General features: G+C 45.5%; 1 protein-coding gene across 1 annotated transcript; it reads left to right on the forward strand.

The window, feature by feature from the left end:
- The first annotated feature begins 1,954 nt into the window (after nucleotides 1–1,954).
- LOC129714346 (deoxyribonuclease-2-alpha-like) lies at nucleotides 1,955–14,580 on the forward strand. The gene is made up of 7 exons (XM_055663891.1): nucleotides 1,955–2,194; nucleotides 4,475–4,587; nucleotides 6,430–6,589; nucleotides 6,955–7,030; nucleotides 8,041–8,202; nucleotides 9,834–10,031; nucleotides 11,944–14,580. The coding sequence occupies exons 2-7, from the start codon at nucleotides 4,475–4,477 to the stop codon at nucleotides 12,303–12,305; spliced, it is 1,071 nt and encodes a 356-aa protein (XP_055519866.1). The 5' UTR covers nucleotides 1,955–2,194; the 3' UTR covers nucleotides 12,306–14,580.
- Nucleotides 14,581–14,862: the final 282 nt, after the last annotated feature.

A 14,862-nucleotide genomic window follows, 5' to 3' on the forward strand; every position in this document is an offset into this window, starting at 1 on the left:
CTTCACAGTTTGCGTCCACACGTTTTCATAACCCTGAGTTATCCTACCTCCAGAAGTTCAAGTTGGGAGGAACAACCTTGCTATTTCCATTACTGTTTTAATTTTACTGAGGATCACAAGTCATACAATCTGATGATTTGTCAGCTTTCTGCTCCATAATTTCTCTGAAAAATATTGAAAAATGTATGTCAGCATTTCTTCAGTTGGTTTCAGTTCTGCAATTGCTGGCCAACTGGTCAGAGATATTGCAAACGTCCTTGGATTTCAGGAACAGTCCTCCATTTATAAACTGGGACATAAAAGTGGCACCAAACTGGCGACTCTCCATACTATGTTGGTGTGTTACTGCTACTGTATACACTTGTGTTGCATCTGCCGCCAAGGAACGCAGGGGCGATACATACTAAGGGACTGTGGTACACTGTGAAATCGACAGAAGGATGGAGGGTTGGGTGTTTATGCGTGCTATTTTCATGATATTTATTTTAGTTGTTTATCTTTTGATATTTGATCTTGTATGTATCGTTAGCTTTTAGAAATGTTTGAATGGTGCACTGACTGGCTGACATTTTAAAATTTCATTGTACATGGTTCATGTTACAATGACAATAAAGAAACTATTCTTATCTAATAGTCTCAAAGTGCTTATGTACAGTGATACGTGCTGAACTGTACAAAAAATGAATTTTCACTGTACCTCGGTACATGTGACATACCAAAGACACAACATCACTCCAATTCCAGCCTCAACAGACATTAAACAGAGAAATTTCAGAATTTTTTTTTCAATTACATACTGGGGTACAATACACTGTGGTCACTATCACAAACTTTGCTATTGGTCTGATGTGGGGTCCCGACCTGAAACGTCAACTATCCCATGTTCTCCAGAGATGCTGCCTGACCCACTGAGTTACTCCAGCATTTTGTGTCTGTCTCTGTTGCCCTAATTCAGCTTCCACTCGCTCACTGATCGGATAACCTTGTTTGACAGAGTGCCCCGTGGTTGTTGGGGTTACAGCCAGTGAGATAAGACTCAAAAAGCTGGAGTAACTCAGCGGGACAGGCAGCATCTCTGGAGAGAAGTGATGGGTAACGTTTCGGGTAACCCTTCTCGGGTTGAAGACCCCCTTCTTCAGGCTTCTATTCTGCAAGAGTCCCCCCCAACCCACTCTTTCCTCCTCCCCCCCCCCACTCCCCTTCTATCCCCTCTCCCATATAACAATTACAGCCGGAAACAGGCCATCTCGGCCCTACAAGTCCATGCCCAAATTATTTTTTTCCCCCCCCCTTCTCTATCCCCTCCCCCCCCCCTCCCCCCCCTCCCCCCCACTCCCCTCTCCTCCCCTTCCCCCCCCCCTTCTCTCCCCCTTCTATCCCCTCCCCTTCACCCCTTCTATCCCCTCTCCTCCCCTTCCCATCCCCCTCCCCCACTCTCTCCCCCTCCTATCCCCTCTCCCCCCCCCTATCCCTTTCCCCCCCCCTCTTCCCCCCCCCTTCCTCCCCTTCTCCCTTCTCTTCCCCCCCTTCTATTCCCTCTCTCTTCCCCTTCTCTTCCCCCCCTTCTATTCCACTCCTTCCCTCCCCTCCCTTCCCCCTTCTATTCCCTCTTCCCTCCCCCCCTTCCCTCCCCCCCCCCCCTTTCTCTCTTTATCCCCTCCCCCCCCCCCCCCCCCTTTCCCATTCCCCTCCCCTCTTTCCCACCCCCCTCTCCGATTATTTAGTCTGCTTCCCAGTTCTGTCGAATTATCTTCACCCTGGAACCCGAGTTCTCTTTCTCATCTCAGGGACATGAGCCGAGCCTGCAGCCCCTGCCTGCCTGTTAACCAAAGATCCTATCGCATGCTACATGATCTTTGCTGTTAACTGCTGTGCAAAGATCTTTGCTGCTGTGTGTGCGTGCGTGTGTGTTTTGTCCACGGTCTGCTGACCAAAGATCTTTGTTGCTGACTAATAACTCGCCTCAAGCCCTGCCCTCCAGCTCTGCATGCGGCACGCGTATTATGCAAAGACAGTGGTTGTGTAAAAAAAAACAGGAAGTAAAACCTTGTATCTCTCTGGCTTCTTGCATTCACCCAGCAAGCCTTTGCATTTCAGTGCTCCGTTTATAAATATATATTCCATACATAATAAAACTCGATTTATTCAGCGACTGTGTACTCACACATAAGTGGATCAGACGGGGCAAAAAAAGGTAGGTTTCAGATTTAAATCACAACTTTGACCATAACTTTGTAAACAATAATAAAGGGAGAATGAAGAAGGGTGTCGGTCCGAAACGTCGCCGATGCATTTTCTCCAGAGATAGTCACAAAGTGCTGGAGTAACTCAGCGAGACATGCAGCTTCTCTGGAGAGAAGGCATGGGTGACGAAGGGTCGCGACTCCCGAAACGTTACCCATTCCTTCTCTCCAGAGACTATGCATGTCCCGCTGAGTTACGTTCATCTTCTATCTTCAGTGGGGTAGAGTTGGGTGCTGAGTTCCTGTTTCTATTCCTGTGTTTCTGTGTTTCACCTTCCTATCAAGTCAAGTCAAGAGAGTTTATTGTCATGTGTCCCAGATAGGACAATGAAATTCTTGCTTGCTGCAGCACAACAGAATATTGTAGGCATGAATACAGAACAGATCAGTGTGTCCATATACCATAGAATATATATATACACACACATAAATAAACAGATAAAGTGCAATAGGCTGTTATAGTTCAGAGTTTGTTTCAAGTTGAGTTTAATAGCCTGATGGCTGTGGGGAAGTAGATATTCCTGAACCTGGATGTTGCAGATTTCAGGCTCCTGTACCTTCTACCTGAAGGCAGCGGAGAGATGAGTGTGTGGCCAGGATGGTGTGGGTCCTTGATGATGTTAGCAGCCTTTTTGAGGCAGCGACTGCAATAGATCCCCTCGATGGTAGGGAGGTCAGAACCGATGATGGACTGGGCAGTGTTTACAACTTTTTGCAGCCTTTTCCGCTCCTGGGCGCTCAAGTTGCCGAACCAAGCCACGATGTAACAGGTCAGCATGCTCTCTACTGTGCACCTGTAGAAGTTAGAGAGAGCCTTCCTCGACATACCGACTCTCCGTAATCTTCTCAGGAAGCAGAGGCACTGATGTGCTTTCTTTATAATTGCATCAGTGTTCTGGGACCAGGAGAAATCTTTGGAAATATGCACGCCCAGGAATTTGAAGTTCTTGACCCTTTCCACCATTGATAAAAACGGCACTGAGGGTCCACATCCTACCCCTTCCAAAGTCCACACTCAGTTCCTTGGTTTTGCTGGTGTTGAGAGCCAGGTTATTGTGCTGGCTCCATTTGGTCAATCGGTCGATCTCACTCCTATCATTTTAGTGTCCAGTTGAAGAGTGGTGGGGATTATTCTCATGATGTAACACACCACAATAATAAAGTTGTGGTGCTTGCATGGTGAAAAGAATTGCATTTCTATAGCAAATTTGTCAGACTTCCCAAAGCACTTTACAGCAAATGAAATCTGCTGAAGTTCAGTCACTGTGGTAATATGTAAAGGTGGCAGGGATACTCGATCATGCCAAACAATGGTTTCGATGTTGTTAAGGAAGGATAGTTCTGTAGATGCTTGTTTAAACTGAAGATAGACACAAAATGCCGGAGTAAGTCAGCGGGACATGCAGCATCTTTGTAGATTCAGATTCAGATTCAGATTCAAATATTATTGTCATTGTGCAGTGTACAAGTACAGAGACAACGAAATGCAAGAAACATCTCACCCAGAAGTGTGAACACAGAATAATGGACTAATGGACAAGTAAAAAATATATATTTATATACAGTAGCAGTAGTGCAAATTTCGAGGTGGGGGGGGAGATCAGTCACTGGGGGAAGGAGTATCTAGGGGGGGTGGGGGGGGTGACTGCAATCACCAAGGTGCAGAGTTAAGTAAGGTATTGAGCTGGCATTAGGCGACATTTCGGGTTGAGACCCTTCTTCAGACTCGACCCGAAATGGCACCAGTCCCTTCTCCCCAGAGATGCTGCCTGTCCCGCTGAGTTACTCCGGCTTTTTGCGTCTATCTACGGTTTGTATTTTGTTGCGGAATAGCAGGAAGTCTGATATTTCTGCACGTGCGTACGTTCAAAATGTATTCAATGTTGTTGCTTCAGTTTTCATCTTGCTCAACATGAATTTCAACAGGGTCCCATTTCCAAACCTCAGTTAAAACTTACTGGGCCCTGTTCCTGCACTCTTTTTATACACTCCATGGCCCTATTACACCATGGACTCCCCCAACATCGGGAACATGTTTCCTGCCTCTAGCATGTCCAAGCCCTTAACAATCTTATATGTTTCAATGAGATCCCCTTTTCAAACTGAGATACCCTCTGGACTCCCCCAACATCCTTCTAAACTCCAGAGTGTACAAGCCCAGCTGCTTCATTCTCTCAGCATATGACAGTCCCGCCATCCCGGGAATTAACCTTGTTTTCACTGTCTTGCAGATGACCATTTCTAACCATTGGTACGGGTTGCCTTCTCTGATTGTTGCCTGTTTGGCGTCACGGGTGACCACTGACATTTCGTGCCAGGATGACAATGGGCAGCCGGTCGATTGGTAAGCTGGGTCATTGGCCTTTCAAACCTGGAAGCTGTTCAAATAAACACTGGGTTGGCATTCCCATCAACATCCACCCAGATTCTGTTTATCATCTACACAAAGGCAGAATTGAATCTAGAACCGTGGACTGTGAGGCTGCAGTTCTACTAGCAATGCAACATGCCATTCTTATGCCCCTGGAAAGCTGTGTATTTGTAAGGGGGTTCCGGGAATCCTGATATTCCCTGTATATCTCTGTGGTCATTGGAATGCTGTGGAATAAATAGGGTGGGCAACATTTCTGGTTGGGACCCTTCATCAGTCTGAGTATCTTCGTCTGTCCATTTCCTCCACAGATGCTGCCTGATCCACTGAGTTCTTCCAGCATGTTGTGTTTTTTTCTCATGATTCTAGCATCTGCATTTCCTTGTGCCTCAACTCTCATAGTGAAAGTGGGTCTAATAGCAGAAGGAGGAGATGAATCCTCTCTTCCTCCTTCCTTACTGGATCTCTGATACCCGTGACCTGTGAGAAGTTTGGCAGCTTCCTAATTGAACCTTGCTTGCATTACATACGTCCCCATGAACTCAACCCATAATCCACAGGAGGTCTGAAGAAGGGTCCCGAACCTGAAACGTCACCCATCCTTTTACTCCAGAGATGGAGGAGCAATTTGATGACATGCTGCACATTTTTGGTATGTGGGAGGAAACCAAAGGACACCCACACACAGCACACGATAGAACTTGCAAACTCCACACAAACAGCACCAGAGATCAAGATTTGACTTGGATTGGGGTTACTATAACTGTGAAGCAGCAAGTCTACCTGCTGAGTCATAGTTCCTTTTGTAAATTATTTAGCACAGTTTGTTGCACGCTCTCAACAATTACTCTGAGATTTTGACAACAGGATTCATCCTATCAGAGGTATTCCTCAACTACTTTTTCTGCTACCTCAGCTGACGTTTTTCTGTCTTTCCGGGTAATTTTGAGTGTGCCTTGACCTGAAACATTAACTGAATCTCTTTGCCAAGATCAGGGCTATATGTCTCCAGCATTTTATCTCTGTTTTTAACTCTGGATCAACCGTCCAATTTTCTGGAGAGGAGCCCAAAGTTAAATAGGTGTGGACCATGCCCTCTGAAAAGAGGAAATATTAGATTGAAGCCCCGTGTATGTAGGTGGATAGTACCTGCCTAGATTATGTAAGAGAATTATTATTTGAGATTATTCAAGAGACGGTTATTTACGAGAATAGCCACAAAGGGAATAATCTCAAATTACTTCCCAGGATGGAAATATCCAACAGCAGAGGGTTTAGCTATCAGGTTTAATCGAGATGTGCGGGGTAGGTTCTTTACACAGTGTGGTGGGTTGTAAAGAGAACTTCCCTTTGCTCATAGAAACGTAGAAACATAGAAAATAGGTGCAGTAGTAGATCATTCGGCTCTTTGAACCATTCAATATGATCATGGCTGATCATTCAGAATCAGTAATAATAATAATAATAATAATAAATTTTATTTATGGGCGCCTTTCAAGAGTCTCAAGGACACCTTATAAAAATTTAGCAGGTAGAGGAAAAACATGTAAGGGGAATGAAATAAATAGTAGAGACATGACTAGTACACAAAGTAAATACAGAATTCAATACAAAACCCTGTTCCTGCCTTCTCCCCATATCCTTTGATTCCATTAGCCCTAAGAGCTATATCGAATCCTCTTGTGAATACATAAATAATGTGATGTGTGATAGATCGCCATGATTGAATGGCAGAGTAGATTTGATGGAATCTCTCTTGAATACATCATTAACTGCCTTTGCTGTTAATGCTTCCCACCCCTTCTCCACGTTCAGGTTCATAGTTTACAAGTTGCCCAAACATGTTGACGGCTCTGGTATAAACTACATGTACATGGACCATGGGGCGTCTGGCTGGAGAACTGGGAGATACACAGTGAACAGCACTCAAGGGGCAGTGGGAGCAACATTGCAGCAACTCTACGGACAACCTCAGGTAAATGAAGTGCATGGACAATTTACACATACACCAAGCCAATTAACCTACAAACCTGTACGTCTTTGGAGTGTGGGAGGAAACGGAAGATCACGGGGAAAATCCACGCAGCTCACGGGGAGAACGTACAGGTTACCAATTCCTTTTCCCCAGAGATGCTGTCTGACCCGCTGAGTTACTCCAGCTTTTTGCCTCAATCTTTGAGATGGATGAAAAGTCACTGTGTTTCACTCTCCGCAGATGCTGCCTGAACTGCTGTGTGCTTCCAGCATTCTGATTTTATTTATGTCTGCAGCTAATAGTGGAATTAAAAGCAGTTGCGAGGAGGCATTTCCATTCTGATACCCTTTGTCTTGCTTTTGCAGAGCAACAATGTGGCGTTTGTGCTCTACAATGACCAGAGCACGATTGGATCGAGATCTGACGGTGGCCACACAAAAGGTGAAACATAAGTCATAAGTGATAGGAGTAGAATTAGGCCATTCACCCCTCAAGTCTACTCTACCATTCAATCATGGCTGATCTATCTCTCCCTCCTAACCCTATTCTCCTTCCTTCTTCCCATAACCTCTGACACCCGTACTAAACTAAAATCTGTCTCTGCCTTAAAAATATCCACTGGGCCTCCACAGCCTTCTGTGGCAAACAATTCCACAGATTCACCTCTGTGAATCTTCTGATTAAATAAATTTCTCCAAACACTATGCTACACACACTAGGGACAATTTACATTTATACCAAAGCCAATTAATCTACAAACCTGAGGTAGACAAAAATGCTGGAGAAACTCAGCGGGTGAGGCAGCACCTATGGAGCGAAGGCAACGTTTCGGGTCAAAACCCTTCTTTAGAAGTCCAAAGAAGTAGGCAACGTTTCGGGTCGAAACCCTTCTTCGGACTTCTAAAGTATGGTTTTGACCCGAAACGTTGCCTATTTCCTTCGCTCCATAGATGCTGCCTCACCCGCTGAGTTTCTCCAGCATTTTTGTCTTATCTTCGATTTTCCAGCATCTGCAGTTCCTTCTTAAACATCTAATCTACAAACCCGCACGTCTTTGGAGTGTGGGAAGAAACCGGAGATCCCGGAGAAAACCCACACAGGTCACGGAGAGAACATACAAACTCCGTACAGACAGCACCCATAGTCAGGATGGAACCTGGGTCTCTGGCGCTGTAAGGCAGTAACTCTACCGCTGCACCACCCTGCCCCCTTGCATCTACAAAGATTCCCGCTCTTGTTCCAAACTTGCTTCCCCTTCCAAGAAAGAGCTTGTTAGGCCAACAACCTTGTATAAAATAGGATATTGCACTGGTACTGCACAGGATATTCTAATGGGCATAATTGGAATCCAACCTAGGTTTTGAAAACTGCTACATCACTGCAAACAATTGCTACAATTCAGTGTAACTCTTTTATTGATCATTGTCTGTTTTTTTTCTCCATAAACCCAGGAGTTGTACTTTTGGATCAGACACAAGGCTTCTGGTTAGTTCACAGTACGCCACATTTTCCACCGCCAGCTCAAGAAAGTTATCAGTGGCCAACCAGTGGAAGGAAATATGGCCAGTCCTTCCTCTGTGTAACATACCCGTATTCGCAATTTCAAGAAATCGGTAAGGTCCTTTCTCAAAAGGTACTTCTTCAGCACTTGAGACAGACAGCATTTGGTTATAAACAGCCCATGAGTCTGAAGTTTACTAGAATAATCCCAGGACTGATTGGAGTGCTGTTCAGGTTCAGCAATAGCTACTTCCCCACAGCCATCAGGCTATTAAACCAGGCTCGGACAAAACTCTGATTATTAATAACCATTTTCTGTTATTTGCACTTTATCAGTTTATTTATTCATGTGTGTGTATATATTTATATTATGGTATATGGACACACTGATCTGTTTTGTAGTAAATGCCTACCTACTATGTTCTGTGTGCTGAAGCAAAGCAAGAATTTCATTGTCCTATACAGGGACACACGACAATAAACTCACTTGAACTTGAACTTGTTCCTCTAACAGTGTAACACTGCCCCTCTACATCGGGGACCTGGGGTGGTCCCATGCAACCTGTTTCTCTCGCGGTTCACAAGACTCACCAGCCGCCTGCTACTTTTGCGGGCTGGAAGAGTCTGTGTTCCACGATTATGTGGAGTGTGTGTGGCTGCAGCCCCTGTTTCATTGCCAAAAAGGGGCTGCTTGTTGCCTTTTGGCTGCACTTCACACCCACCATCCTCATCTTTGGACACCCTGTGCATGGGGGAGAGGGCAGGGCTGAAGATGTCCTGGTTGGGTTACTCCTGGGCCTGGCCAAGCTGGCCATTCGCGAGTCATGGCACCAGGCAGAAGAGAGCTCTGCCCGAGTCGGCTGCCTGCCCCTTTTCCGGGGATACGTCCGTGCCCGGGTGGTGTTAGAGAGGGACTACACACTGTCCACGGGCGCCCTGGGGGATATCCGGGGACCGCTGGGCACCGCGGGGGGTGGAATGTGTCCTTAATAAAGGGGGGGAAATAGTAATTTGAGAATATTTGTTTCGCTTGTATTGTGATGGTGTGTTTGTTTTGAATAATTTGGTATTTACATATTGTAAATTATTTTTGGTTAAAAAAAAACTGTGGCACTCCCTTAACACTGCCTCTCTGATAGTGTGCAGCTTCCTCGATACTGCACCTCAGACAGTGTGGCACACTCTCAGTACTGCACCCATTCTCCTGCCTTCTCCCCAAATATCCCTGACACCCTTACTAGTCAAGAATCTGTCAATCTCCGCCTTTTGACGGCACTGGGCCTACACTCACTGGAGTTTAAAAGGATGAGGGGGTGGGGTGGGGTACCTCATTGAAACTTACCGAATAGTGAAAGACCTGGATAGAGTGGATATGGAGAGGATGTTTGCCACAGTAGGCATGTTGGTGCAGTGGCCTTAGCACCAGAGACCCAGGTTCGATCCTGACTACGGGGGGCTGTCTCTACGTTCTCCCCGTGACCTGTATGGGTTTTCTCCGGGAGCTTTGGTTGCCTCCCACACTCCGAAGACGTACGGGTTTGCAGGTTGATTGGCCCGATATAATTGTAAATTGTCCCTAGTGTGTGCAGGATAGTGTTAATGTGCGGGGATCCTTGTCGGTGCGCCAAAATGGTCTGTTTCCACGCTGTATCGCTAAAACTGAAAACCTTTTATTTAATTAACTGCAGGACTAAACGATGATGTAAAGTTCCGTAACCTCCCCCCAAACATTGTTCCCTTGCAGGCACCCAGTTATTGTACAACAGCCCTCATGTGTTTGACCATTCGATCCCTCCATCCTTTGCTAAGGATCTACCGGATCTCCAGAGAGCAGCAGCCGGTGAACACAAGAAAACCCCTCCGTGGTCCCGAAAGGTGGTCCTATCGTCGGCAGCAGGGAAGCAATTCACCAGCTTTGCAAAGCACAAGAATTTTGGAGCAGGTGTAGTATTCTCTCGATCGTCACTTGTGGCTCACTTCGTAGGTGGGGATGGATCAGTTGTAATTTAAGATTGACACACTGGAGTAACTCAGCGGGACAGGCAGCACCTCTGGAGAGAAGGAATGGGTGACGTTTCGGGTCGAGTCCCTTCATCGGAAGAAACGTCACCCATTCCTTCTCTCCAGAGATGCTGCCTGTCCCGCTGAGTTACTGCAGCATTTTGTGTCTATCTATCTTCAATTTAAACCAGCATCTGCAGTACTTACCTACACAACGATCGTAATTTAGTTTAGTTTAGAGATACAGTGTGGAAGCTGGCCATTCGGCCCACCAAGTCCGCACCGACCATTGATCCCCGCACATTAACATTATCCTACACACACACGAGGAACAATTTACATTTATACCAAGCTAATTAACATGCAAACCTGTACGTCTTTGGAGTATGGGAGGAAACCGAAGATCACGGAGAAAACCCCTTTGCAGGTCATGGGAAGAACGTACAAACTCCGTATGGACAAGCACCCACAGTCAGGATTGAACCTGGGTCTCTAGTGCTGTATGGCAGATGCTCTACCTCTGTGCCACCCAAAAATCATGTTTTGTCTTTCCGCTGACTGGTTAGCACACAACAAATACATTTTACTGTGCCTCGATACACGTGACAATAAACTAAACTCAACTTCCTTCTATGAGGAACAATGAAGCAGCTTGGCCTCATACTCTCAGCAGTACAGAGAATGAGGGGTGTCTTAATGAAGTGGTCTTGCCCCGTCCTACCTATCTGAGCTTCTTCACCCTTATTCGCCCTCCCGCTCTCTCAGGTCAGATGATCAGCTGCTCCTGATTGAGCCAAAGACTAAGCGGAAGCTCAGAGGGGACCGTGCCTTTGCTGTGTCGGCTCCGAGATTGTGGAATGAATTGCCTCTGCACGTTAAACAGGCCCCTTCTCTAGCTGTTTTTAAGTCACTCCTGAAGACATATCTATTCTCCATGGCCTTTGTAGACCAGTGAGGTGTTGAATTGTTTATTAACTTTATTTGCTTGGTTTTGCTGCGTTGTTCGTACTCGTGTTTTATGTTTTTTAATTTATTGTTTGGATTTTTGTATGTAATTTATGCGCCTCGTGTTAGTTGTATGTTCTGTTGTTCTGCCTGTTTTATGATGTCTTGCTTGTTTTCTTTTTTCTGTACAGCACTTTGGTCAGCTTTGGTTGTTTTTAAGGTGCTTAACAAATAAAGTTATTATTATTATAAGAATTGACAAGATAGTGTGAGAACATTTCTCCTGGCAGGAGATGAAGAAACAAGGAGCAAGAACCTCAGGACAAAAGCTTGCCTATTTCAGATTAGTTTAGGATGGAAACAGCATGGAAAGAGGCCCTTTGGCCCACTAATGCCATGCTGACCATCGATCACCCCTTCACACCTGCTCCATAGTATTTTACTTTCCCCTCCACTCCCTGCACATATTAGGGACATTTTACAGAGGCCAATTAACCTACAAACCCACACGTTTAGGATGTGATGGAATTGAAGAGGAATTTATTTTCTCAGAAGGTCGAGCATCTTTGGGACCGTGAATGCTAAGGATATTTTGGATATTCAAGGCTGAGATTAATGGATTTTTAGTACAATAAGGGAATAAGGGTTGTGGGGTCATGCAGGAATGTGGAGCTGAGAGCAATGATCAGCTCAGTCACCATGTTATTGATTAGCAGATCAGGCTCTAGGGGCTGTGTAAGCTAATTAAGAAATAGTTAGACAGGTACATGGATAGGACAGGTTTGGAGGGATATGGACCAAGCGCAGGCAGGTGGGACTAGTGCAGCTGGGACATGTGGGCCGGTGTGGGCAAGTTGGGCCTGTTTCCACGCTGTATCACTCTCTGACTATCTCTTGTTGTTCTGCAGATCTGTACAAGGACTGGGTGGCAGGGGTCTTCCAGAGTGACCTGTTTGTGCAGTCGTGGCTGAACTGTCTGCGCGCTCTCCCCTCCAACTGCTCGGGGCAGTACGCGGTGTACAACGTGGAGGGAATACGGTTCCCCACGGGCGCTGCCTTCTCCACTCACGTGGACCACTCAAAGTGGTGCGTGACGAGGCCTGGAGGAGGCAGCAGCTGGACCTGCATCGGGGACATCAACCGAGACCAGGCCCAGGAGGAGCGGGGCGGTGGGACCGTCTGCAACGATGACCCAGCCGTCTATGATGCCTTCTCCATCCTGGTTGTGTCCTGTCAGCTCTGCAAGTGCACCTGCAGTGGGAATGCCTGAATGGCAGTGCCTGGAGCATTGGGCACCCATCTTTGCTTTGGTGTATGTGTGCAAGAAACCTTGGGGGACTTTAGCACCCACAGAGTTGGTGTGTTGGTATTCCCTGTTGGTACCTGTGTATGCTGCTGGTGCGTTGGTACCGGTGTACGCTGCTGGTGCTGGTGTGTTGGTATCCTGTGTTTAAGAAAGAACTGCAGATGCTGGAAAATCGAAGGGAGACAAAAGTGCTGGAGAAACTCAGCGGGTGCAGCAGCATCTATGGAGCGAAGGAAATAGGCAACGTTTCGGGCGGAAACCCTTCTTCAGACTGAAGATATCCTGTCCTGTGAGCTTCCAAGTCTTGCCCAGGATTGGGCTTCAGATATGAAGTATAGTCGGGTCCCCACCCGATACATCACCCATTCCTTCTCTCCAGAGATGCTGCCTGTCCCGCTGAGTTGCTCCAGCTTTTTGTGTCTATCTTGGGCTTCTGATAGCTGACCAGGTCGAGAGTTTTCACTCGGATATTAGAAGAGACATTGACGTTCTCGAGCAGATGTAAAACACCCACTTTGAAGAAGTTCATAAATTCATGTTCATACGTGATAGGAACAGAATTAGGCCATTCGGCCCATCAAGCCTACTCTGCCAATCAATCATAGTTGATCTATCTTTCTCCCTCAACCCAAATCTCCTGCCTTCTTGCCATAACCCATGACACCCTTACTAATCAAGAATCTTATCTATCTCTGCCTTAAAAATGTCCATTGCCTTCTGTGGCAAAGAATTCCACAGGTTCACCACCCTGTGACTAAAGAAATTCCTCCTCATCTCCTTCCTGGAAGAACATCCTTTAATTCTGAGGCTGTGACCTCTGGTCCTAGACTCTCCCACAAGTGGAAACATCCTCTCCACATCAACTCTATCCGAGCCTTTCACTGTTCAGAGGAAGGGTCTAATGCAGCATCCTGTCCAATATTATCGTTCCAACAACATTACCAAAATCAGATGAGGTCCACATGATTACATCAAGAGTGTTGGATTGTTATATGTACCAACAACAGAACAATGTAATTCTTACTTGCAGCAGCATAACAGCTCTACAAACATAATATTCCTAGATAACATGCAATAAACAAAAAATTAATAAACTGAAACAGAAAATAGGTGCAGGAAGACGCCATTCGGCCCTTCGAGCCAGCACCGCCATTCATTATGATCATGGCTGATCGTCCCCAATCAATAACCCATGCCTGCCTTCTCCCCATAAACCTCAATATTAATGCAAAAAATCCAAAGTCCTTAGTGCAACATACGAGGAATTTGATTTGTCATACAGTCATATCATAAATCAACAAAACACACAAAATACATTTTAACATCAACATCCACCACAGTGACTCCTCCACATTCCTCACTTTGATGAAAGCCGAAAAAAGATCAATCACCCCAATTTTAAAATTACTTTCTTTGTTTCTTGTATTGTATTGTATTCTGTAGTTTACTCGAGTTTTTGAGGTCCTACAGACCTCGTGAAATTTCCAAGTTCCTCTATTCTGCCCGCATTCCCGTCTCGAAATGTATCCAATCCACCATCTGTTGCCAAGGCCTCGGGTGTAGAATTATCTACCCTGAACCCCCCCCCTTTTTAAACGATTCCTTAGAATTAGTTATTTGTCTAAGCTTCTGATCGCCGGTTCCAAGATCACAGTAAAGTATCATTTTTTGTTCCATCATATTTCTGTGGTGGGACGTGGGACGTTCTCCCAATGGTAAACTTGTTACACCAATGGAAACCTCTTTTGTTTCACTTGGTTGATATGCTGCCTACATCAGGAAAGACATTAGAAAACAAAATGTGTGGGAATGAACTGCAGACGCTGGTTCATACCACAAATAGACACAAAAAGCTGGAGTAACTCAGCAGATCAGGCAGAATCTCCAGAGACCCTTCACCAGACTGAGAGAAACAAAATGTCCATTGTGAGAAGTTAACAAGAAAATGACAGTATTGTCCAACAACAGAAATGTGGAGCAGGCCAACACAGATCGCATTGCCCCTCTTGTCTTCATCCCTTACAACAATTACTCACCTTACTCTGTGTTGGTCAATAGATCCCAGCTGAATTATCCACCGTGGCAGTTCTTTGTTTCTTGTGGAGCTGGTGACAACTTCCATGCACTGTCCTCCTACACTAGACTGCTGCCCTTGGCATTCTTTGTAACATTAAATATCTTTGTCTGAATTATCAGTAAATTGTAACTGTAACTAAATAAATTCTGTTTTTTGTTTAACCCAGGACTTGCACGTTGTTTTTACAAGGTTTTACTCTGCGTATATATTTAACATCACTTGTATTGGGGCTTCAAGGCATGATACCCAATGATGTCTTTCAAAAACACGTGAAAAGAGGGTTACAGCCACACATAATTAGACACAGAGAACATAGAGATGTAGCATGGAAAGAGGCCATTAAGTGTGTGCTGAACCTCAAGCACCCATTTACTCAAATTTTATGATAATCCCATTTTATTCTCTCCAAATTATCTCGTATATCTTCGTGCTGTACCACTCATC

The sequence above is a fragment of the Leucoraja erinacea genome, chromosome 39 (assembly GCF_028641065.1).
Source record: "Leucoraja erinacea ecotype New England chromosome 39, Leri_hhj_1, whole genome shotgun sequence".
Taxonomy (NCBI): domain Eukaryota; kingdom Metazoa; phylum Chordata; class Chondrichthyes; order Rajiformes; family Rajidae; genus Leucoraja; species Leucoraja erinaceus.